Genomic DNA, 26,292 nt, shown 5'->3' with positions numbered 1-26,292 from the left:
ATATCACTGGTTATGGTCTTGGCTAAGGCCTCCTCCATCCGACTGACTGTCACATGGTGGGTGTGTGTGTGCACTGTTAAGGTTTGGACAGCCGGCAGACTGTTTTCAACCTTAAGTTGTGTTTTTAATGCCTCGTTGCAGGCAACCTGTGATTTCTCCACATGTTTAATCATAGCCTCAATCTGGTTGAGCACCCTCGAAGTATCAAGGTGGCTGAGCCTACTTTTGTGGTCAGTTAATGCTGATTTCTGCATGTCCGTGCATCCTCGGACAAATCCGTTGCTCATATTTTCTTTTTTACATATGTGGCAGAACATTTTCCCATCCTCCCTCCTCAGCCAGGACAACTCCTGCTCCCACTGAGGCCTAACCCGCCCAACCTCTTTGCTGCTGCTCGCTCAGCCGAGGCCAAGGGCTGAATTTGTCCTTCATCTGTCCGTCTTGTTACATCTTTATCGTTATTGGGCTTTTTAAAGAAACTGCTGACACTCAACTGCCATGACATTTTTTACTATTCTTCCTCCACAAGAGCCAATTAATATGCTCATCGCCACCAAGTGGTCAGGGGGGTGAATTGCAATCTGTCAAAATGACAGATGCCCCCTATTTTTTTTCCGTCACCGTTTTAAAAACAGTTAATGACGGAAATATTCGGTTAACGCAACCACTGATCAAGAGCGAAATGACTGGAAATGCGTGGTGCCTCGCCGGCTTCAGGGCTGGCGTACGCACTTTTCTACAGCTGTTGATTCTTTGGCGACACTTAGAGATGATGTTGGGAAACTTATAATAAATAAATGTGAAAACAATTTGTCCTCAGACAGTGATGTGCACATCTGAGATACATGAACAATTAACACACCCATGTGTCTGCAGTTACAGGAGTGGATATAAAAGCAGCGCAAAGTGGTGCAATGTATACCATTAAAAACAATGGCTGCTTTAGTGGTATTGCAAGACTTTGCAAATGGTGCAATTTGAAGAGAGCGTGTGTTCAGAGACAGAGAGGATTTGCTGGCACATGATGGCGACTCATTAGCCGTTTTGAGGGAAATCCTCCTGGAACTGTGCGCAGAGCTGCGGCCGGCGTTGGAGCGCAACACAGCGAGGAGCCATGCGCTGCCTGTGCACACAGGTGATGTGCACACTGGGGTTCCAACCGGGGCATTCCAGAGGGAGCTGGCCAACCGATTGGGACTGTGCCAGTCAACCCTGAGCCGAGCCGAGCCATGCCAGCCGTGTGGGACAGAATTATCTGCATCTCAGCTACGTATATCAAATTCCCAACATTAAAGCTAAATTTCGGAGCTATCGACTGCACACACACATTGCTATAAAAGCGCAATCACATGATGAATTTGTACGTTAACAGGAAACATTTTCATTCGATCGATGTAGAGATCATGTGTGATGCGTAAATACAGACTACAAGGTGGCACCGTGTGTGATGGGTGGCTTCTTGGTTAGTAACTTTATTTGTGTAATTGTCCTAATATTATTCCCCGTGCATTGAGTATGTGCGCCCCCAGTTTCCATCCCGTCCTCACAGCATCATAGTCGGTGGTTAAAGTTATTTTCCTGCTGGTTAAACTTCAGCTTAAGATCTTTCTAACAAGCCCCTGATCGTCTCTGTGAGCAAATGTAATTCTTCACCTCTGCTTATGAGGCTTCTCAGAGCCACAGCTTTGACAGCCTCAGGCTCTCCCACCCACTCCTCTTACGTTTGCTGCTTATGGGAGGACAGCGTGCCAAAGAACACATTTTTGCGGGTCTCCACTTCAGAAAGTAGCACCGACATCTCTCTTTCTGTGAAGTCGGGTGCTCCGACATATGCGCTCAATTCCACGTTGATTGGGATGTACAAAGGAAATGTGCTTGGATTCATTCGTACGCACAGATTCAGATTATACATCTGGATATTTTTGTGCGTAGGAGGGCATTTGGGTTTGAGCGTACGCCATGTTTGAGTAGGAAACCCACCCAAGTTTTAATTCAATTCATTTTTATTTATATAGCACCAAATACAACAAATGTCATCTCAAGGCACTTAGATAATAAAGTCCAATTCAAGCCAATTGGAATTCAATTCATTGTAATCATAATTATTCATAAAATAATCCAATTCGTTCATATAGAGCCAATTCAAAAACAATTTCCTAGCTAAGAAAACCAACAGATTACACTGAAAACTTTTTGTTTTTTGGTCCAATCTCCCGTCCTGAGCGTGCCTGAGGCGACTGTGGAGAGAAACGACTCCCTTTTAACAGGAAGAAACCTCTGGCAGAACCAGACTCAGGAAGGGTGGCCATCCGCCTCCACCAGCTGGGGTTTGAGAAGAGAGAGAGGGGGGGGGGGGGGGGGGTGCGGCGGCACTGTAACACCATTCAAAGGATATCTGTTGGAACAGGGAAACACGAGTTAATGACCACAATAATATCACATATACATAAAGAGAGTAAAGTGAGGAAAGGTGTGACAGATGAGGCCCCCCAGCAGTCTAGGCCTATAGCAGCTTAACTATGGGATGTTTCAGGATCACCTGAGCCATCCCTAACTATAAGCTTTATAAAAAAGGAAAGTTTTAAGCCTGGTCTTAAAAGTGGAAAGGGTGTCTGCTTCCCGGACATTTACTGGCAGCTTATTCCACAAGAGAGGGGCCTGATAACTGAAGGCTCTGCCTCCCATTCTACTTTTAGAAACTCTGGGAACCTCAAGTAAACCTGCAGTTTGGGAACGAAGTGCTCTGTTAGGAAAATATCTTACAATGAGATCTTTAAGATATGATGGAGCTCGGTCATTAAGAGCTTTATATGTAAGGAGAAGAATCTTAAATTCTATTCTGAATTTAACAGGGAGCCAATGAAGAGAAGCTAAAACTGGAGAAATATGATCTCTCCTGTTAGTTCTCATCAAAACTCTGGCTGCAGCATTTTGATCAGCTGGAGGCTTTTCAGAGAATATGTGGGACAGCCCAATAATAAAGAATTACAGTAGTCCAATCCTGAAGTAACAAATGCATGGAGCAGTTTTTCTGCATCACTCTGAGACAAGATGTTCCTGATTTTAACAATATTACGAAGGTGAAAGAAGGCAGTCCTAGAAACCTGTTTTATATGCGAGTCAAATGATAAATTCTGGTCAAAAATAACTCCAAGGTTCCTCACTGTAGAACTAGAAGCCAAGGAAATACCATCTAGAGTAACTATATAGCTAGACAATTTCTCCCTGAAACGCTCAGGTCCAAAGATAACGACTTCAGTTTTGTCTGAATTTAGCAGCAGACAGTTCTGAGTCATCCAGGTCTTTATGTCTTTAAGACATGCTTGTAGTCTGACCAACCTATTGGGTTCATCTGGTTTTATAGATAAGTACAGCTGAGTATCATCAGCATAGCAATGGAAATTTATGCCATGCTGTCTAATAATGTTACCTAATGGAAGCATGTATAAAGTGAAAAGAATCGGTCCAAGCACAGAACCCTGGGGAACTCCATGACTTACTCTGGTGTGTGAGGAAGATTCTTCATTTACAAGAACAAACTGAAATCTATCAGATTAGTGAAGCCCCTGCAGTACTGCTCCAATCAGGACATTAAGGATATCACCAACCAGCTTAATTCTATCTGTACTGACATTCTGGACTCTGTGGCTCCTCTAAAGGCTAAACACACAAACTCTCCCTCCCAGCCCTGGTTCAAGCATACCATCCATGATCTCAGATATGAAAGCAAACATGACAAGAGAAAGTAGAAAAAAGACACATCTCTTTAGAAATGCTGTGGGGCTGCTTGGCAAAGTATCAGGGAGCTGTAAAAATCTGGATTTTTCTTACATTGTTTCTAACTGTCACATGCTCCAAGTACTTTTTTTTCCTTCAATAATATTTTATCGATTTTTCATTAACAAACAAACAAACAGCACAGCTCTTGCAAAGTTAAGAAAAAAAAAATGCTGCACATGGGTTACATGAAAACACATTCAGGTCGTGATTATGTTGTTTACAATGTGGTCATGAAGAGGGATTTACCAATCCTGTTTTATTTGTCAAGACAAGGGGTGATTGCCTCTTCAATAATTGAACGAGTTCTCTGGGAAGATGATCAAGAAAAGATTGCCATATATCATAGAAAGCATTGTTACCATTTAAAATGGCACCAAGATGTTCCATAGGAAAAACCTTAGAGGTTTCTCTGTCCCACTGTGTGACTGAAGGAGGGATCCACTGGATCAGAACAGAGCAGGAGTTTACACATTAAACAGAGCTGCCTCGTATGCTTAGAAGAAAGAATACTGCATCTAATGTTACTGTTTTGTGAAATATAGAGCTAAGCTCTTTAGCAACATTTCCCCAAATATTTCAATATTAATGGGCACTGCCAGATACAGTGGTAGTAAGTTCCAGCTTCTGTTTTACACTTTATACAGAGGGGGGAGATTTGGAGATCTATTTTGTGTAGAAAGTGAGGGGTGCGTTGCAGACTGTAAATTCTATATCGACTCTCCCGGAGTCTATTGCATGTAAATACCTTCTTTGCAGATATGAAAGCATCTGACCATGCCTCTGCAATAAGTTTCACCCCCAAGTCCTTTTCCCAAAGCTCCCTAGTCCTGTCAGCATTAGCAGATATGATAAAGATTCATTTTCCATAAAAAAAAAAAAAAAAGAGAGTAAAGGCGATTAAATTAAGAAAGCTTTCAATGAAAAAAAAAAAAAAAAATTAAAATTGGATGGTTATTTGGAAATGTTATATATGATTTTACAAAATGCCTCACTTGAAGAAAAAAAAAACTTATTCTGAATTTGTTTGAATGACATGAAAGTACCATTTTCAAATAAATCAGAAACGAATCTTAATTCTTTTGAGTACCAGTCATCGAAAATACTCTTTCCTATGCCTGGAAGGAAAGCTTTATTATTAATTAAAGGTTGCAATGCTGAGGAAAAATCTCTCCGGCCAGTGTGTTGAGCACCAAATCCTAAGTGTGCTCAGCTATGGGAGTTCAGCTATGAACTCTATAGACTCTCCTATTTATCTTAAGTGGCAGCATTTGCATGGGGTACAAAATCCTGGGAATTACATTCATCTTGAGCAAACTTATTCTACCCATCCAAGACAGTGGGAGCATCAAGTACTTTTTAATGTTTAAAATCAATAACAAATGTATGTGAAACTGGTCATGTTGTGGCTTCTCCGGCACTGAGAATTTCTTGAAATTTTTTGACGAGAAAAAAAAGTTTCTGCTTTGAGGCCTCCTTCAGTGAAGTCTTTATCTGCATCTCTGCCATGTTAAGTTGTCTTTGAGCAGTTTGAGCCTGTTATACAGAGGGTTGTACATCAGAAGAAGCCTTCAAACTATTCCCGAGATAGAGTTCCTTATCAGCTTTTTAAGGAAGTTTCTTATGCTGTTGGGCTGAGTATCTTTATTTTTTACCCAATTGTACTTTCTAACTACAGGCCAGTTTCAAAACTACAATTTAAATCAAATTTAAGAGAAAGTCGTGTGCGGCAAAAAACCAAACTGGATCATGCCATCCTGTTAAGATTTAAGCAATTTGTTGGCATTAAAGAATCAACCTTGACTTGGTTTAAGTCACACTTGACTGAGAAAAGTTTCTCTTAGGGGATTGTTCATCCTCTAGAGCCCCTTTCATTTGTGATGTACCTCAAGGATCCATTTTAGGGCCAATGCTTTTTAATCTGTATATCCTGCCTGTGGGATCCATTTTCAGGAAGCGGGATATTCTTTATCATTTTGCAGACAACATCCAGGTCTACTTATCTATTCAATCAGACGGTAAAAATCCACTGCCAATTGTTCAGAGTGCCACAGTTCGTCTTTGGCATCCATTCACTGGCCTTGTGTCCATTTCTGAATTGATTTCAATCTTCTAAACATCTACACCCCTGTGGTTAACCAGCCAGTTTCTCTTAGATCTTTCAAGATCCAGGTTAAAACTCAGAGAGGATCAAGCTTTTTCAGTGCCTGCCTGAAACCAGTGGAACAGTTCACCTTTCCATTTACGCATTGTTCAGATGTAGAGATATTTATGTCACTGAAGTCCAGCATCTTCTCCTTAGTTTTCCATTTAATTGGAGTATGACATCTAAATGTAGAATTAGTTTTTTTATTGTCTTTATCTTCTTTTACTTGTATTTGTTGTTTTAAATGCGCTATATAAATTAAATTGACCTTAGTCTAAATTCGGAAAAGAAAAATTCTTGATTCATTGATTGATCAAATTATAGTTGATGTTAACATGTTAGAACTCGAAAGTAGTTTTTTTTAGTTGGAAAATGTAGTTTTTGCCAAAAAAAAAAAAAAAAAAAAAAAAAAAAAGCAAATAACATAATAGAAAGAGAGTGGTGTTCTGTTCAATTACCTGGATTATGATTGTTGATGTAATCATAGAGCAAAATTATTCTTTAATTAGTTTTTATTTCTACTTTTTTCATACTACTCAAAAAATGTGGAGAAATACAGTCACTGCCGGTCAGGAAATAGCCACATCTGCTGACTGTTGCACCACATTCAAAAATATAGTCCCCATTTGGAAATCAGGAGCTGTGTGATAGCAACAACAACAATAACTGCCGAGATAAGTGTCAAGTTTAAGTACTGCCCTGACCAAGAATGGTTTCTGTAACTTTGCTTTGAAATGTAATTTTTGCCATCAGTTTCTGTTTGCTTATACGCTTTAATATTCTGTTTTACACATTATATTGGATATTTGGTTTAGGTAAAGAATTAAAACATGCATGGTTAGAGTTATGTATCAAAAATTAGGTTAGTTTTTAAAATGTTGGTTAAGTTTTGGTATTGAAAAGAGCATTGTTGTCAGAACTGGGGTTGGCAGGACACGGACTTCAAGGTGAGAGCAAACTTGGTTTATTTTTAAAACGGAGTCAACAAAAAGGCTGGATGATGAAACTAAGCTGTGGAAAGTAAGACATGGCTAAAACAAAACTAGCTTGGTGCACGGTGAAAGGATTTCACAAACTGAATGGGGAAAACTGGAAACTAAATACTGAACAGGGTGATTGGTAAATGAGTGCAGCTGAGAAACGATGGACAGGTGAAGTGAATGAAACTAATGACCAGAACATGGGGACTGAGGGAAAAACAATGGCAAAACTAAAACACGGCAAGACTTAACTAAACATGAACTTAAAAACTAAGACATGAAATAAACTAACACATGATAAAACACAAAAGAACTGAAAATATGGGGAAAACCCCATGGACATGACAGATGTTGTGGTTAGAAAACATGGCTTGCAATAAAACAGACTCTGTAACAACAACTCAAAATATTATTTCTATGGATTACTAGCAGCTGAGTCTTGCCCCCTTTTTTTAAAACACACAAAATGAACCAAAATCGCAAAATCTTACTAAAATTCTGACTATATATATAGTATATTTATATATATATATATATGTGTATAAATATAAAGACATATGTAGGTGCCATATGATTGATAAACAATTCATAGTAAATTTGAGTTTAATATGGAGAATGTATTTGGATTTCATTGCGGTTTAATAATTTAATTGCATTTAAAAATAAGTTAATTGAAGTCATTATTATTTTATCATCATTTGCACATAAACACTCATAATTCATTGTTTAATGTCCTTATTAGTTTCAGTGAAGCAGATAACAGTTAGCACCTGTGTGCATCACGGGAGAGTCACAGAAGCACACGCTTTTTCTGACCGTGTTGATAACTTGTTGATATTGTGCTGGAAATCGTGGAAGACGTGTTTTGGAGTGACAGTGTACAGTTATCATTAGTTATAGTGCCCGTGGAAAACTAGTGCTTTTTATTTTTTGCACTTTGGCGAATAAACCTGTAAAATCAACCATCTTGGAAAACACTTCTTTCTTCGTTTTGTTTTGGGCAACACGCGTCTGGCATAAGCTGCCGTGGAAATTTTTTGTCCGAAAAACCTCTTCTTCTCCATGTGTAAAGGACATCGGAAAGGACAAGACTCGTGGAAACTGGACTGCTTTGTGGACAACGTCGACAAGAGAACAGCGCGGTAAGCAAACAAGCTAACACCGCTAAATCATTGCAATTGGACATTATGGGTGAATGCTGTGAGGAGTTAGTTTGTGGAAAGAGGGAAACGAAAATGACAGAGAGGGCTGTCTTGGAAAAAGTGCATCGATTAACTCAATCCAGGAAAGCTAAACTGGGCCATCTAACTAGCCAACCTAACGAGATCAAACGGCTAATGGAAGACGATGCAAATGCAAACAAAGTCAAACAGAAATTACGTTTGGATTATCAGGACTATCTAGAGGAATGTTGCAAGACAAATGATGCTTTAACGCGATTGTTGTGTGAAGAAGAATTACAAAATGATCAGAGCTCATGGTTTGAGCCTAAGGGCGTATTCACACCTACCTCGTTTGGTCCGGACCAAACGACCAAACGGACCAGATTTTCGTTGGTTCGGACCTTTTGGGATGGTCTGAATACAAACCACCGAACTCTGGTCCGGACCAAACAAGCGGACCGAGACCGAGCGGAAAGGTCGGACTCGGTCCGGATCAAACGAACCCTGGTGCGGATCTTTTGGAGGTGTGAAAGCAGACCGGACCTACTCCCAGACTTTTTGCTTTTTTGTACCTCGGAAGCATCCGTCGTTTGTCTGCTGCTAGGTAACAGAACAGAGCGTCGTTCTTCTAATTACTAGACCGGCTGTGGTAAAGCTAACGCAAGACCGAATCAGCGTTCTCCTCCGTAGCCGCCTTGCCCTTTGTCGTCGTGGTTGATAAATTACTTGTACAGCAGCATAGTAATTACACAGTTGTGAAAATAGCAAAACGTTGAACAACATATAGTTTTGATTATATTAAAAGCAATAACGGCACGGAAAGCGTCCATGGCTACATTCACTTTTGGACTTAGCATTTTGTGTTGCGCGTGTCGATTCTGACCAATAGCCGAACGACTTCAGGGCGCGAGGCTTTGTTGACATATTTTGGTCCGTTTACTGAAATGTACAGTCTGAAAGCAAACCGCACCAAAATGAAAAAAAAAGGTTCGGACCAAAGCAAGTGAACTATCGGACTTTCCTGGTCTGAATACGCCCTAAGTTGATGCACAATCGTGGACTATGCAACATGTGGAGATGTGGATAAAAGAAGCTGAAGATCGTGCTAAACAAGCTAAAGAATGTGATGCAGACAGTTTATCATTAGCGTCAGCAGCTGAAAGCCATAGGAGCAGGCGGCGTGGTCCGGCTGTTGGGAGCAAGGTGTCAAAAGCTGCAGCTCTTAAACAAAAGCAAGATCTCGAACGTCGAGAAGCCGAGCTTAAAGCAAAAAGGGAAGTTTTGGATCTGCAAACTGCCATTGTAGCCTCTGATGCTAAACTCAAAGTTTTAGAAAATTATCAGGATGAACATCTATCACATGTAAGTGCAGGAGGAGGATGGACTATGGATTCTGGATACTTACAATTACCTGTGAGTCAAAATCCAGTTGGCGACATGGCAACAGTCCAGTGGTGATCTTGTGACTGGTGATCGCACCGTGGAGACTCTCTGTAGTGTTATGTCAAGACAGAACAACATCACAGAGCTAATGGTCAAACAACAGAGAATGATGACACTGCCCCCATTAGACAACCCTACTTTCAGCGGTGATCCTCTGGATTACAATTCATTTATGAGAGCCTTCGAGCATGGTGTAGAGCTTTAAAGACCATCTCTATGACTTGGAGCAGTTCACTGACGGACAGCCAAAGGAGCTGATAAAGAGCTGCCTTCACATGAATCCAGATGCAGGCTACCAAAGGGCCAAACAGCTACTAAAAGAGCATTTTGGAAACAAAGTGTTGGACTGGACACCTATCAAGCCAGAGGATGCAGAGTCTCTGAACACCTTTTCACTCTTCCTGACAGCATGCTGCAATACCATGACTGAGGTGAGTTATATGGAAGAACTGGACAATGCTGCAAACTTGAAGGCTATTGTTGCAAAGCTTCCATTCAAGCTGCGTGAAAGGTGGAGAAATGTTGTGTGTCGCATACAAGAGGAATGTGATAGAAGAGTCAAGTTTAGGGATTTGGCAGACTTTATTTACAAACAGGCCAACGTTGTTCTTCACCCTGTCTTTGGAGACATAAAAGATAACATGGCAGCTAAAATACCGTCACCTAAACAAAGCAATTTCAAAGAACAGAAAAAAGACATAGTCAGGAAATCTTTCACTACAAGCGCCTATAAAGCTGGAACAGAGGGCTGCAGAGGAAGTGGAACACTCAGCTCTTGCATCACCATCAATACTGGGATGTCTCTTCTGTAAAGGTGAACATGTCATGGAGACTTGTACCAAACTTAAAGGCAAGCCTCACAAAGATGGTCCAGAACGCGGTGGTGCTTCTGGTCTTCGATCCGCCTAACAGAGCACATCACCCCTCTGTTCATTGAGCTCCACTGGCGACCCTTAGCTCCACTGGCGACGCTTAGCTCCACTGGCTACCCTTAGCTCCACTGGCGACCCTTAGCTCCACTGGCTACCCTTAGCTCCACTGGCGACCCTTAGCTCCACTGGCGACCCTTAGCTCCACTGGCGACCCTTAGCTCCACTGGCGACCCTTAGCTCCACTGGCGACGCTTAGCTCCACTGGCGACCCTTAGCTCCACTGGCTACCCTTAGCTCCACTGGCTACCCTTAGCTCCACTGGCTACCCTTAGCCTGGCTACCCTTAGCTCCACTGGCTACCCTTAGCCTGGCTACCCTTAGCTCCACTGGCTACCCTTAGCCTGGCTGCCCTTAGCCGCCCGCATCAAATTCAAGTCCCTGATGTTAGCCTACAGAGTCCTTAATGGAATGGCTACGGAATTAATCTACTTCAATGCTCTCACAAAGGCTTACATCACAACTCGGTCACTCCGGTTGTCAAAGGATTGTCGTCTAGCAGTGCCTACACCACGCTGAAGACAATCCAGACTCTGTTCATGTGTGTTTCCACACTACCTGAACAGCCCTGTCTATCTTCAAGAAAATCTTGAGGTCTCAGCTCTTCAGAGAGCCTCTCCTACCCGAGCACTTACTCTGTCCTTCCCTCCAGGCCTGCACTCTCTTTCCACCCCTGTCTCCAATGACAGAGCCTGACTAGTGGTTTTCCTTCTATGTAGCTTGTTGTTAGCTTTGATGTTAGCTGCACTGTTATATCAGCCTGCTTCATCTGAAAGGACTCCATGAAAGAGTCCTCTTGTCACACGTCCAGGATTTCTGTAAGAACCACCTGCACTTTCACCCCCCTCTAGATCTTCACAAGAAAGCAAGTTGAAGAGACTTTCTGGGTTTTGCCATGAGAGAACCTTTGTACCCTTCAGAGAAAATTAGGAAGATTTTCCTCTTTCACTGTTATTTAATTGTTATGCAGAATAAATCGGTTCAGCTGCTGTATTATGTCTTGCCTCTGCTTTATGTTTCGACCAAGTCAAAACCTAACAGAGACGCTGTGTAAAGCGCTGCCGTATTGCAGCCATAATTCTTCGACTTGATTCTTTTCCAAAAGCTGAACATGAAAACACACCAAACTGATTCAGTTTTAAATTATTAGTCCAAAAGTTTGAAAAGTCCAGAGTTGTATTATTTTCTGGTTAGAAGGCTGGCAGGTAGAAAGACAGACAGTAACGCTGGCACAGGAATCCTGAAGCGTAGGATAGACAAGGGCAGTTAATGATAAGGTGGCACTCAAATATGGGCAATGATTGGCTGAGAACCAGGTAACCACCGCCACTCACACCTCAAACCGCATCACCAGCCATCACACGCACACAGAAAGAGACCGATAAGACAACTTATTGGTAATTTATGGAAATTGAAATGTTTAACTTTACAACCCTGTGTTTTTTGTCATTGTGCTCCCTCAGACTTTAGATGGCTTTGTGTTTGTTGTTGCCCCTGATGGGAAAATCATTTACATCTCAGAAACAGCATCAGTCCACCTTGGCTTGTCCCAGGTAAGACCCTCCCTGGCCTCTTTAAGCTCTTTCATAAATCCGTTTAATCTGTCTAAGACAAACATTTGGAAAGAGAGGCACATGTAAACAGAAATTATGTACAGCATAGAATGAAAATGTGCATTGCAGGTGGAACTAACAGGAAACAGTATATTTGAGTACATCCACCCATTAGACCGCGATGAGATGACCGCATTGCTATGTTTTCGCCAGCCACCACACCATCATTTGCCTCCAGGTACCTTAAAACCCTTTCAGCTTTGTCTGTGCTGTGATTTTTTAAATACTGCACATTTGATAGTATGCTTTTCCCATGATATAATGCAGATTGAACACTGAAACAGCTCAAAGTGATCGTTGTTTTGCCACTTAGACGATGACATAAATTGTCTATTTGCTGAGTAATCACTGTTGGATGACATAGTTGTGTGCCAAATACTTAGATTTCTGGAACATTTTTTGCAAAAATAGGCAACAAGTTGTTTAAATATATTCAGTATATTAAATTCCACAGCATTACATCTTGCTTTGGTTCAAGTGTCAATGGGCTTGAGTGCCAATGGGTCTGTTGTCATGCTGTACTGTATGTTGGTCGGCTTTCATGGCTTTAAGGGTGAATGTTTTTCTGTTGATCTATGCAGCTTACCAGCTAGGATGCACATTCATTTATTTTAATCCATCAGACCAAATAGGCTAGATTTTGGATCACCTTTTTCAAAAAAAGTCTTCGTGTCACAGAACTGGGAAAATGGATTGAAAAAACATATTACAAAATATAAAGTGAGTAATGCATGTACAGTGAATAGTAATGACTTGTAATTTGTGGTCTTGGACAGGGTATGAAATTGAGCGTTCCTTCTTCTTGAGGATGAAATGTGTTCTTGCAAAGCGAAATGCGGGAATGACATGTGGAGGATACAAGGTATGTTCAGCCATTTTAATTTGTGTAATCTTTAGGTCTGAGATATTTCTGCAAAAGCAGGAGGTTATATATCGTGTTGAATATCATATAGCGTTAACTTAGCTGATCTTTTGATTATCTATCCAGCTTAAGTGTGTCCTAGATAAAGATTTTAGTATCCTAACAGCCATGTTGTAATCATTTACCCTTCAATATAACTAAAGCTTGCACTTAAACTGCAATGCTATGAATATTTATACATTAAAAACACAACTCAGTTGTACTGAATAACTAATATACTGTAGCTTGTATCTGTCAACCTCAGCTGTCCCTGTTTGTTGTCTCTGCCACAACCTGCCACAGCAGCTTTATTATTTCTGCTGCTGCAAATCTCTCTGAAAGTTGCCACTGATTTGCCAATAAGAAAGTCTACATGGGGAGGACTTCCGGGTCACGAATGGAGTAGATGCACTGCGCCTAAGCTCCCACAACATTTCATTAAAACTTAACATTTAACACAAACTTTTCACTTGCAACACAGCATTTGTCGTATCTTTACGCCTAAGTCACTTCTACCTCTACCCGGAGACCGAATGGCATCGAAGTCAGCCAAGAAGGACGGAAAAAAGGAAGACGAGTTACCGGCTTCTACCAAGGCTGCTCTGACCAAGCTACTAGCAGAGCACAAAACAGTCCTCTCCGCTGAGTTTAAATCGGCCTTAACTTCCCTCGAAACTAAACTGGACGGTGTCCAATCAGCCATCTCTGACCACAGACAAAGATTGACGTCCCCTCCGATTTGAGGAGATGGAAGCTAAATACACTGCTCTGGAGGATAGCTTCGCCAAGCTAAAAGCTAAGACTATTGATCTTGAATCCCGCAGCCAACACAACGTCATACGGATAGTGGGAGTGCCTGAGTCTGCTGAAGGCACACAACCCACTACTTTCTTCTCAAAGCTTCTGCTCGAGATCTTCGGGGATGAAGTTCTGAGTTCACCTCCGGAGTTGGACCGAGCCAACAGAGCCCTGACTGCTAAGCTGCCCGGTGGTAAACCAATACTGGTAATTGCACGGATTCCCAACTACAGAGTTAAGGAAAGGATCATTCAAGAAGCTTGCAAAATGAGGGGAAAACTGCTCTACCAGGGGAACCCAGTGGCGATCTTCGAGGACTACTGCCCTGAAATCATGGAGCAACACACAGCTTAGTGAGAGGTGATGTCTGCACTCTACCAGTTGCAATCTAAATCGCGATGTCAGCCATTCGTCTGTCTCCGCAGGATATCTACACGGTCTCGGAACACCCGCTCTCTTCCAAGAGCCTGACGCGCTAAGACATCCAAAAGTAGCCGTTGGTGTATGCGGCAAATTCTCTTTAATCACGTAGGAGTGGTTCTTGCATGAGGTCCAATGTCTGATAAGTACTTTAGTTTTGCATCCTGGTAATATTTAATTTTTTTTAAAAAGAGCTTTCCTGAACAAATCAAAAGTGGAGTTATCTTTTTCCACTTCTTCTTTTCTTCTGCAGATCCATCTGAAAACACCTGTGTTGTTGTTAAACCAGTGATCAGTTTTCAGTTTGAGACTTTTAAATTCAAAAGGAGCAACACAATCAAGAATATTTGAACAAGTGGAAATAAACAAAAAAATAAAACCAGGATCTGTCCATGTTGATGAGTGGGGCCATCAGGTCAAGATTATTAGATGTGCCTTGCAAAAGTATTCACCCCCCTTGGCTTTTTACCTATTTTGTTACATTCCAACCTGTAATTTAAATGTTTTTAAATCTTATTTTATGTGATGGATCTGCACAAAATATTCTAAGTTGGTGAATAGTCTAAGTTCTCATGAAATTAGAAAAAATATACATAAAAAAGATAATTAAAAAATAAAAAACTGAAAATTGTGCTATGAAGCCCCCAAAAAGTTTTGGTGCAAGCAATTACCTTCAAGAGTCACATAATTAGTGAAATGAAGTCCACCTGTGTGCAATCTAAGTGTCACATGATCTGTCAGTATAAACACATCTTTTCTGAAAGGCCCCAGAGGTAAAACACCACTAAGCATGAGGCATCACACCATGAACACCAAGCTACGTTGGCGCGATCCCCGGCTTCCCCAGACCAATGTTGCAATGCATCCATCGATGTGTTAATGTATTTGGCAGAGAAAAGCACTGCACAGCCTGTAACATCGTATAGATTAAGAAGTGTGAATAGGTTTATGTGGGTAGCGCTTTTGTTGTTAACCACACAAGAAAAAGAGCTACAGAAGTACAGTCCATTTGCTACAACTTCTCCAGAAATTGCATTGTGTAATTATAAAATGTCATTGTACAGAGTTTCCGTTGTGGGAAGTAATGACCTCCTGTACTGACCTTTGTTAGGGGCAATGCAGAATAAGCTGCAGGCATACATGGAATGCCAAAATCAAGTGGCAAGAATAGTGTATAGGAACATCTGGGCCAAGTATGGATTGGAAGTTCCTAAGTCACAATGGGAGACACCTCCAAAGGTAGTGGAGAATGACAGGGCTAAGATCCTGTGGGACTTCCAGATCCAGACTGAGAAACAGGTGATGGCTAACCAACCGGACATTGTGGTGGTTGACAAACTACAGAAGACGGCAGTAGCGACAGATGGAGCAATTCCAAGTGACACTAACATCAAGAAGAAGGAACAGGAGAAGCTTGAAAAATACCAAAGGCTGAAGGAAGAAGTTGAAAAGATGTGGGAATTGAAAGCAAAATTTAAAAAAACCTGATAGTTTCAAGAAGTTACCAGAATTATTACAAATGTGTGACGCGATCAAGGTTCACAGATATTCAAATGAGTTGACCAGCAGCTCTGAATTATGAGTGTTTCTGTGAGTATATTAAACTATTCCACAGCTATCGCTTGGATGTTTGGTGTTGGAGTTTCAAAAAACAACATTTAAAAGAAAAAAGAAGTTTAAGAGTTTTTAGAACTGAGTCTTATCAAAGTAATTATCTCAATGACCAATATCTAGATTAACAACTTAATCAAATGTTATTTGATTAAAATGACTTCTTATAAACAAGGTGGATGGTTTCATTCCTGTCTAACCACAATGACTGGGCATCAATAACTTCTAAAAAATCTCATAATGAAAAAATGGTTATCATTGTAAATGGTCATTTGTGTTTTGCTTATACCCATTATGCTTTGATATGGAAAATACTTTGACCTTGTACTTGAAGGTAATTACTTTGGTGTTGTGCTGTTCTCTCCCAGGTCATCCACTGCAGTGGCTATCTGAAACTGCATCAGTACATGGTGGACATGATGCGGTATGAATCCTGTTACCAGGCGGTTGGTCTGGTGGCAGTTGGTCACTCCTTTCCCCCCAGTGGGATCACTGAGATCAAACTGCAGAGTAACATGTTCATGTTCCGGGCCAGCCTTGACTTGAAACTGATCTTTTTGGACATGAGGTAGGAGAAATTTGACTGAGCAAGTGAATGGATACCAAACAGCATTTTCTACCTGAGATGTTAATATTCATGTATTCTATTTTAAGTTCCTTTGACAGGGAAACAAAAGGAACTGGGCACTTTCCTAATAAGAGGAATTCCAAAACAATGTCTGAATATTACTACTCCATATTTTCAATTTCGCTTAAATCCTTGATAATTTTTAAAGCCATGATGCTCTTTTGAATCTTATTGTAAAGCACACTGAAACTATTTTTTAATATAGTTCAGGGACAGAAAATAATTCTAAAACCATGTAGAAATAATGTCAATTACAGATAAACGGTGCAACATTAAATATGTTCTTAAGAATAATTGTGAAATTAGTAATTATGTACACTATATGGAATTGCATGTTGATTTGAAAAAGAAAATTTGATTTCTATTAACTCAATGTTACAATGGACCTCAGTACATTGGCATTCTAAATAAGTGCCTAACTTCTTGCCCTAACTTGCCCTCTCTCCTGTGCTGGAGACAGGGTGGCTGAGCTGACAGGCTACGAGCCCCAGGACCTGATAGAGAAGACTCTCTACCACCATGTTCACACATGTGATGTTTTCCATCTACGCTATGCTCACCATTTATGTGAGTCCTCTAAATCTCTGGTGATACAGATGTTTTGGGAAAGTAAGAAGACAACTGCTGACTGAAGGGAAGATATTATAGAAAAACTTTTATAACTCTGGATAGTGCTGGTGTCTACAGTAGCAGCCAGTTGCTTCTTTCTCTGAGGACGCTAATTATATATTAGATATATTACATGTATCATAACTATACACATATATATTGTAGCGTTTTCTACACGTGAAATGAATTAAAATACAGGATACTACCTTTGCACCACCTCTCACTTTTATAGTTCCGAGAGGAGAACTGGTTAACGTTATAATAAAATCTCCACTGAAGCTCAGTTCTATCTGAATTGATATCCGACACTTAAGAATTTATTTAAATCTCTGGTCATTTATAAGAACGTTTATTTAAACAGTACTTCAAAATTATATGCAAACAGTTGATAAAAGGACAGTGACAGGGATAATTTGCAGGCTTTACAATAAAAGACGGGTTAAGAGAGAGATATGGCTAAAATGGGGACGCCTGATGAAATGGGAAGTCTGGCCTCTGACTGCCAGTCAGGACTGGCATAGTGTAAAGGACCTTCTGGGGACCGCACACAAGGGCGTGTCCCATAGTGAGATGCCAAAAAGAATGTTGAAAGAGAACATCTGGAGCACCAACTCAGAAACACTGGGCTCACTGTTCACAAACTGGCCTTTCGGGAACATCAAACAGCCTACTCCAAGTCCCTAAAAGAGGCTCGGTCAAAATTCTTAACTTAATCAATAAAAACACTGGCAATTCCAAGAAGCTTTTCTCTACAATAAATCATCTTATGAAGCCACAACCATCACTTTCTACTGAAGCTACAGATGAGCGCTGTAACAACTTCACGGACTTCTTCAGATCCAAAGTCAGACCATGCACGACAGTGATTCCAGTTCCACCTCTGACAGGACTGGATGTGTCTCACTGGAAGGATGCAAGTCCAGGTAGCTGCCTTTCACCTGTGGTGTTCCGCAGGGCTCAGTCCTTGGGCCCATCCTTTTCATCATTTACATGCTCCCCATTGGCCATGTCATCAGCTGACATGGGATTTCTTTCCATTCTTATGCTGATGACACATAACTCTACATCAATACATTCAAAACAGTCTTTATCATGCTTTTTACTTGTTGCTTTTACCTTGTAGCACTCTGAGGAAGAGTGAATTATAGATAAGTTTTATTATTATTATTGATATTATAATTTTTATAATATCAATGAGTGAAAAGCAGTTTGAGCTTTACAAAGGGATTTCTTATGTTATTAAACTATCTTTCCAGACTAAGTGAGATTCTTCTAAATTAGTGGGCAATTAGAAGGGCGAAGAGCGGTACATTAAAATAAGAGCAAGAAAATGGAATCACAAAGAAAAAGAAAATAAAAACACCAAAGGGGGTGATAAAATATTTAGCAAATAAATAAAATTTAAAAAAAATAAGGCGTCGATAAAATGACAATGTGATTAAAGTGACATTGTAGTTAGTGTCAAGGTGATATTGTAATATTGCACATCAGGACATGAGATTTTGCACTAAAGTATTGTACAAGAAGACCTAAGTTGAAGTAACTGTCTTAGACTTCTTAGAGTTCAAGAGGAGAATAACGCTGGGAACAAAGGTTGCTCTCCTCCTTTGGGTCTTACAGGCTGGACAGCGGAACCTGCGACCACATGGCAGCTGCTCAAATGCCGGAAACAGAGCATGAGTCGGGTCCTTGAGAATTCGACGAGCCAGGCTGCTAGCCTGCTGCTCGTACACAGTGTTCAGATGGCGAACAGAAAGTCCAATAATCTTAGAACACACCTTGACAATGTTATGCAGGCGGTTCCTTTCCTGTACAGTAATGGAGTGATACCAGCTGCATATGGAGAAAGCCAAAACACTCTCAATGAATGTGTAATAGAAAGTCAACAAGATGTTCTGACTGACAGAAAAAGAGTTCAGTTTCCTTAGTAGGTACATCCTCTGGTGACACTTCCTCAGGATCCCTTCTGTGTTGGAAGAGAACCTCAGTTGGCAACCCAGGATGGTTCCCAGATATTTATATTCCTCAACTGTCTCGACCGGAGAACCGTGGATCATAGTGGTGACAGCCGCCGCCAGTTCAGACCAGGGCCTGCTTTTTGACTAAAATCATCCACGAGAACACAAACTGGCTGTCATCAGAGCACTCCATCTCTGGGCTGAAAGTGTACCCACTAAGGCCGAGGGGAAACAAGATGCAAAACCACAGCTTCACAAGCACATGGCACAGCGCAGGAGTGTTGGGGACACCACCAACTGAACGAGTTCACCTGTGCAGGACACTGTAAACATGCGTTACACGTCCCCATAGTTGTAACTTCTCTGGCTAACACATGACTTATTGAGCACATGGTCACAGCCGCCATCTTGTGCCCTCACCGTCACATGATCATGGCTACCATTTTGTCTCAGTGTCCTCCCTCTTCTCCAATACGCACACAAACAATACTCTTTCTCCCATTGCTTGTTTATCTTGTACATAGTATAAGCTTAGAAGATAATAGTGTTTGTTAATTAAAGGCGAAGTTGCATGTGGTCATTGTGCATATTTCACCGTGGTAACTGCTGGTTGTGGATGTCAGTGCTCGGATTCATATCTGTTCTGTAACCAACATATTTTCATACTGATACTGGGTTTTAGTTATCAGCTTCTGACTTAAGTCAGTGGTTCCAAATGGGTAATTACTCTTATTAATAATTTTACTGAATATTAATAATTGTCCTTGGACACTCATTGATATTTGCTTATAATTGATCCAGCTCCTGCTTCTTTCCCAAACAAGAGCCAGCTCTTCAGGTCAGGACTCAGCAGTTCACCTACATATTCAGGAGGATGGACACTTCTGAGGACAGTAATGATGAGACAGGTGGTTTAAGAGAGGAGTCAAAGAAGCCATATATGTTAAAATGGAAGCAGCATCTTTGAACGGAGGAGGTGGTCTCAGGTACCACCTTTCCAGCACAGCATTTCCTCTCCTCCCCGGGCAATTTCACAACCATTCACAGCTTCGATCATGTGACCAAAACTCGCTCTTTGAGACAGGTAAACTACTCACAGAAGAGAAGGACTTAGATGACCCAAACATTGATCAGGTGGTTACATGTGAACGGCTCATAAGCTGATACTCCGCACCATCTAGTTTAGAACTGAAGAAGCCTTTCAGATGAGAGGTGAAACTTCTTCAAGATCCAAGAAGAAGTCCAGTTGCCCTTATTCAAGCTCTTAGGTTTTCACTTTGGATGTTTGCTCAAGTTTTGTTCGCACTGGTCAAAAAGTCCCAAAATATATCCTGGCAACAGATTGTGATGGGCTATTCATTCTTCTCAAAGCAGGCAGTTTTCAGTGTAGGCCTGCACTGAAGGACATATTAGATCTATTAGCTGGTCGTGCTAATGCTAGTGACACATGCCACCCTGTGTAAAATGGCAATATTGCTGCATGAAAAATCAAACTGAATGATGTTTTATTGTCCACACAATTTTTTTTTTTTTTTAACTTTCTTCTTCAAAAGGTAAAATGAGTATCTGCAATGATAAAAACTTCCAACACAGAGAATAGTGTAACAGTGTCATTTAATCTTTTTTGTATGCTTTGAATATCCAGAGCAACAAGTGGTCCTGCCACAGAGGGGGACACAGACTTTTCTCTCTTTGATCCTGATCTTTGTGTTCTCTGTAGTACTTGTAAAGGGCCAGGTCACCACCAAGTATTACCGCATGTTATCAAAGCACGGAGGCTGGGTGTGGGTGCAAAGTTACGCCACCATCATCCACAACAGCCGCTCATCCAGGCCGCACTGTATCGTCAGTGTAAACTACGTTCTCACGTGAGTCAACATCTTTCTTCTGTCATTTTCTGTCTGTAAGCTTCCAGTTCAAAGATGAACTGTGTACACCTTCCTGTTTGAATCCAGAGACATTGAATGCAACGAGTTGCAGTTATCTGTGGACCAGACTCGAGCTCTCAGTCTTACTTTCTCTCAGGACCACCACAAACAACTCAGAACCAGAGCAGTCAAGGTGAAAAGCAAAATGAGACCAGCTCCATATCCTGAGGTGGGTTTTCTACTTGCTTTAGTGATTCATAAAAAAATGTTGAGCTACTTGACGAATTTGAATTTCCCCCATTGGGGGATAAATAAAGTATTTTTCTATTCTTCTTCTATTCTATAAACTAAGAATCAATCATTTGCTATTCTTATAATGGGAAGTGTTTTGTAACCCTGTGAACCAAACAATGATCTTAAGCGTGTGATTCAGATTGCCAGAATGAATCTACTGCACAATAGTAGAAAACTGGGAAACATACAGAGAAATGTATAAAATGTAAGAATGTTACCCTATTGATTTGAAAATGTGCTTTACCTGTCTGTTTGGAGAAAGAAGAGTCACTATGTAACAGAAAACCTGGAAGTGAATTTAAATGACCTTTTATTTTTCAATTTCAATATGTTTTATTTTCTGCAGAATTAATATTATTATATTATCTTTAGGTTTTGTTTTTCCAAAGAATTTAATTAAAGGTGATAGAGAATGGTTGAATGGGGCATTAATCCTTGTTCTGTGATGTGATATGTAGCCCAAAAAAAATTGGTTGGGTCTGTAATGGCTCAGAACCCCCCTAAAAGGCTCTCTGAAACAGCTGTTACTATGCTGGGTTTAGAATGGGTCTTTTGCCCTTATTGGCGTCGTTTCAGAGCTTATCTGGCAACCTCATTATGAAATGCAGGTAGGTGTTGGGGCTATTCGGCTGCCCTTGCTCTCACTGAAAACAGAGCTATAGAGTAATACACTGACTGAAAAGAAAGCTCATCAGAATCAGAATCCGTTTTATTGCCATTGTTAGTGAACAGTGTTCACTAACTAGGAATTTGCTGCGGCGTAAGGTGCAAACATGTAACATAGGATATAATAATAAGAAATAAAGAATAAAAATATATGAATATAAAATGTACAAGGTGTGTACAACAATACACAGTATCTAATATACAGAGCAACAACAGTGCAGCTTCATTAGTGCAATTGTAATGATGGTAAAGTGACTGGGGCAGGTTATGAGGTGATTATGAAGTGTTCATAAGTCCAACTGCAAGGGGGGAAAACTGTTTTTGTGATGGGAGGTTCTGGTCCGAATGGACCGAAGCCTCCTGCCCGAGGGGAGCGGTGCAAATAGAGAAGGGTCAGCTGTGATCCGACCTGCTTGCTCCATAGTCCTGGAGACGTGCAGGTCATGGATAGATGGGAGGCTGCAGCCGATCAGCTTCTCAGTGGAGCGCACAGCTCGCTGCAGTCTGTGTCTGTCCCTGTCGGAACTGACCCTGTACTCTGCTGCTCGGAATCGTGCAAGCTTTGTGAAACTGTACTCCGTGAAATGCGCGGCGCAAAGGAAAAGTCGGCGGTTGGGGATGCTGTTAAAAATAAATAAAAGCCATTGATCGCGAACATTGCTTTCCGGGGGAAGAATATGTAACGATCGTAGTCCGCTTTCACAGCCTTGGAAGGCTCACCTGTTCCTGTTTCTCGCCGAAGGGGCGTGTCTGAAACGGGGTGGCTGTGGATTTGGGTGTGGGGGGGGGGGGCGATTGCTGAAAAAGTGACGTCACTTTTTCACAAAAACGGATTGGGGGATATTCTGGGGGCTATTCAAAAAAGGGGAGTACTTGAAACAGAGGTTCTGACACTTGCTGGCACTTGGTGTGTACTCCCCACAGCGGGGAGACTCAGAACTAACACCAAAAACATGAAAAAGACGATTTTGATTCTCTATCCCCTTTAAATTCAGTTTATTTATAAAGCGCCAAATTAAAACAAATGTCATCTCAAGGCACTTCAATAATATAGAACAATTCACTGAAATGTCAAAACAATCCAATTCATTCATATAGAGCCAATTCAAAAACAATTTCCTAGCTAAGAAAACCAACAGATTGCACTGAAAACTTTTTGTTTTTCGGTCCAATCTCCCGGCCTGAGCGTGCCTGAGGCGACTGTGGAGAGAAACGACTCCCTTTGAACAGGAAGAAACCTCTGGCAGAACCAGAACCAGAACCAGGAAGGGTGGCCATCCGCCTCGACCAGCTGGGGTTTGAGAAGAGAGAAAAGAGGGGACAACAAACACTGTAACACCATTCAAAGGATATCTGTTGGAACAGGGAAACACGAGTTAATGACCACAATAATATCACATATACATAAAGAGAGTAAAGTGAGGAAAGGTGTGACAGATGAGGCCCCCCAGCAGTCTGGGCCTATAGCAGCTTAACTATGGGATGTTTCAGGATTACCTGAGTCATCCCTAACTATAAGCTTTATAAAAAGGAAAGTTTTAAGTGTAGCGTTATGCACTTATAAATGAATATATAACAGAAAAAGCGGGGCACCACCTCCCTCATTTGAACTTTATCTTACGTTCGTTACAGTCCTGGGAGGAAAGACTGTTAAGGTTATGAAATAAGAAGTCTCACTGAAATGAGTTCTGTTCTGAAGAGACAACCGATGCTTAATAACTTGTCCGTGACGCTCTGATGAATTATTACAAGCATTTATTTAACATTCCACAAGCGTATATATATATATATATAAACAGTTGATAAAGGGACAGAATATGGGTAATTTGCAGTTGTTATAATGAAATACGGTTGGGAGAGAGAGATAGCTAACTAAGAGGGATGAGTGATGGCTTGTTACGTAATGCTAAGTCTGGCCGTCATCCGGAGGCAATATGGCTAATCACTTCGGCCGGTTACTTTATAAGGATCCCAGCTCCAACCACCACTTTTCCAGAGAAAGGATTCAGCTTTGTCCGCCGCTTTAAGGATTTTAATTCAATTCAATTCATTTTTATTTATATAGCGCCAAATACAACAAATGTCATCTCAAGGCACTTAGATAGTAAGTCCAATTCAAGCCAATTGGAATTCAATTAATTAATAATAATCATAATTCATAAAATAATCCAATTCGTTCATATAGAGCCAATTCAAAAACAATTTCCTAGCTAAGAAAACCAACAGATTGCACTGAAAACTTTTTGTTTTTCGGTCCAATCTCCCGTCCTGAGCGTGCCTGAGGCGACTGTGGAGAGAAACGACTCCCTTTGAACAGGAAGAAACCTCTGGCAGAACCAGACTCAGGAAGGGTGGCCATCCGCCTCGACCAGCTGGGGGATTCAGCGCCTTACTTTTGTCAGAGTCGGAGGCTGTGTTGCTTTCTTCTGATGAACGTTGTTGTCGGAGGCTTTGAAGACCACAAAGAGGTCCAAAAGTCACGAATTTGAGAGAGCGACGAAATGGCGCGTCTGGCTTTTAAGCTTGGTGTGACGTGTCAGCTTTCGACCAATCAGCGTTTAGCTGACCCTTAACCAAAAGGCTAAAAAAAGGGGGGTTGAACTGTGATTAGGGAACAAGGGAATTCTCTCTTCCAAACGTATTAACTTACGTTACATTGATTTAGAACATATAATGTTCATAACAGACAATAATGTTGCATGAGAGCAGCATAAACACAAATATGAGCATGGAACGGTCATCAACACAGAATACTTCACATTATCATAATGAAAATGGTATGACAACTAATGGGGATTCTAGTTAATGAAGGTAAATGCAGCTTTTGGTTAATACCTGTAGAATTCAAACCATTGGGTTAGGCATTGCAATAATGAAAACATTAAAACATACATGGTATTTTAATTGTCTGGTTACTGGCTGATATAGTGAAAAGTGTCCGTTATTCATGTCCTCTGGGTGGCACTGTGGCTCCACGGGAGGATTTCTATAAAAATGTCTTTTGTAATTTTCGAATATTCCATGTAGAAGAATGGGGAAAGTCTTAAAATAGCCTGTGGGCTCATCCAGTCCCGATTTTCACACTTTTAGTCCAAGAAAACCGTAGCTTCTAGTGGATTTTCACTCTGGGGAATAGAGAATTGAACATTCCTTTGGTTGAAGCAAGGCAAAAGGGAGTAGACCGCAGCTGTTTTCTTATCGGGAGGTGTCGATGCGTAATTTATTATGCATAGATAGCATGGGGGTATCCTGTTGGGGGAGAAAATCGGACAAAGGACCTTTTGGTTTTTTTAAGGTCCCACACCTGGTTTCTTATCCTTTAGATAATCTGTTAAAAGGTTTTTCCTTGGTCGTAAAGTGAAAAGTCTTTTGGTGTCAAGAAGGGAGGATTTTCATGTAAACATTCCTTCCTCCCCCCCTCTGAGCACGCTACATCAGCCTGGTCTTAAAGGTAGAGAGGGTGTCTGCTTCCTGAAGCCAAACTGGCAGCTGGTTCCACAGAGAGGGGCCTGATAACTGAAGGCTCTGCCTCCCAAACTGGCAGCTGGTTCCACAGAGAGGGGCCTGATAACTGAAGGCTCTGCCTCTAACAGAGAGGGGGGATTTGCTGTTCCTTTCATGATCACTATGTTTCATTATATGTGTGACCGTATTGGGGTCCAGTGAAAAATACAGTGAACATATCATTTCTTCATAGAAACATAGAAAAAAAGTAATCTTCTGAAAGAAATGACTGTGAAATTGTAAGTATTTGCTGTTGTATGTTTTATGGGTAGCAGCAGGCTTCCAGCCTTCTCCAGCCGGCCCACTCAAGCTTTTCCCCATGGAAGCTGCAGGGGAAGGAGAGATTCAGGTACCCGATGGCATCCTGCCGGGAGAAAAGCTCTAGCTTGACCCCTGAAGCAGGTCAGGTGTCCTGCGACCCAGCTTACAATTGGACCCTCCAATACCCCTACAATCACCAGCATTTGGACCCTCAGAACCACCTTCCTTACTCAGTTACCTCCTCTCAGTTGTCTCGACGAATAATCGGTTTCCTGCACCATAAAAGGCCGGTTTGATGGCAGCCCCTCTGCATCCAACAAGTACACAGGTACAGTCTTTATTTGACAAAGTTTAAACTGTCCTCACTAAAACTCATTGATGCAGTTTTTATACTATTATTGGGTAAACTAAGAAACATGAAGAAGCTTTTGTGTCCGTCTTGCCACTTCAATGTAAGACTTTACAGTCAGTAAATGTTTCAATTCGCCACCAAATCACAATAAATGCATCTCAGGGCGCTTCAAGGATACAATCCAATTCAAGACAATTAGAATCCAATTCATTGTAATCTAATCTTAATCCAATCACATCCAAATCATTAAATTCCAAATTAGTCAAATTCATACATACAGAGACATTTCAAAGAGCTAGCTAAGGAAACCAACATATTGCATCGAAACTTCCCTTCCATGAGTGGAAAGAAAAAACTCCTTTTTAACGGGA

At 41.1% G+C, this 26,292-nt stretch overlaps 1 protein-coding gene across 1 annotated transcript in view; it reads left to right on the top strand.

Annotated features, from left to right (window-relative positions):
• Window positions 1–25,914, top strand: part of sim2 (SIM bHLH transcription factor 2) — a 29,983-nt gene extending 4,069 nt beyond the window's left edge. The window contains 9 exon segments of the mRNA XM_075486805.1: window positions 11,902–11,991; window positions 12,121–12,229; window positions 12,828–12,913; window positions 16,150–16,349; window positions 16,870–16,976; window positions 20,697–20,844; window positions 20,932–21,073; window positions 25,581–25,867; window positions 25,869–25,914. Of these exon segments, the coding sequence (XP_075342920.1) occupies window positions 11,902–11,991; window positions 12,121–12,229; window positions 12,828–12,913; window positions 16,150–16,349; window positions 16,870–16,976; window positions 20,697–20,844; window positions 20,932–21,073; window positions 25,581–25,867; window positions 25,869–25,914 (1,215 nt within the window).
• The last annotated feature ends 378 nt before the right edge of the window (window positions 25,915–26,292 follow it).

The sequence above is a fragment of the Odontesthes bonariensis genome, chromosome 16 (genome assembly GCF_027942865.1).
Source record: "Odontesthes bonariensis isolate fOdoBon6 chromosome 16, fOdoBon6.hap1, whole genome shotgun sequence".
Classification (NCBI taxonomy): Eukaryota; Metazoa; Chordata; class Actinopteri; order Atheriniformes; family Atherinopsidae; genus Odontesthes; species Odontesthes bonariensis.
The sequence above is the reverse complement of the archived record's forward strand: the minus strand, read 5'-3'. Positions and strand labels throughout refer to the sequence as shown.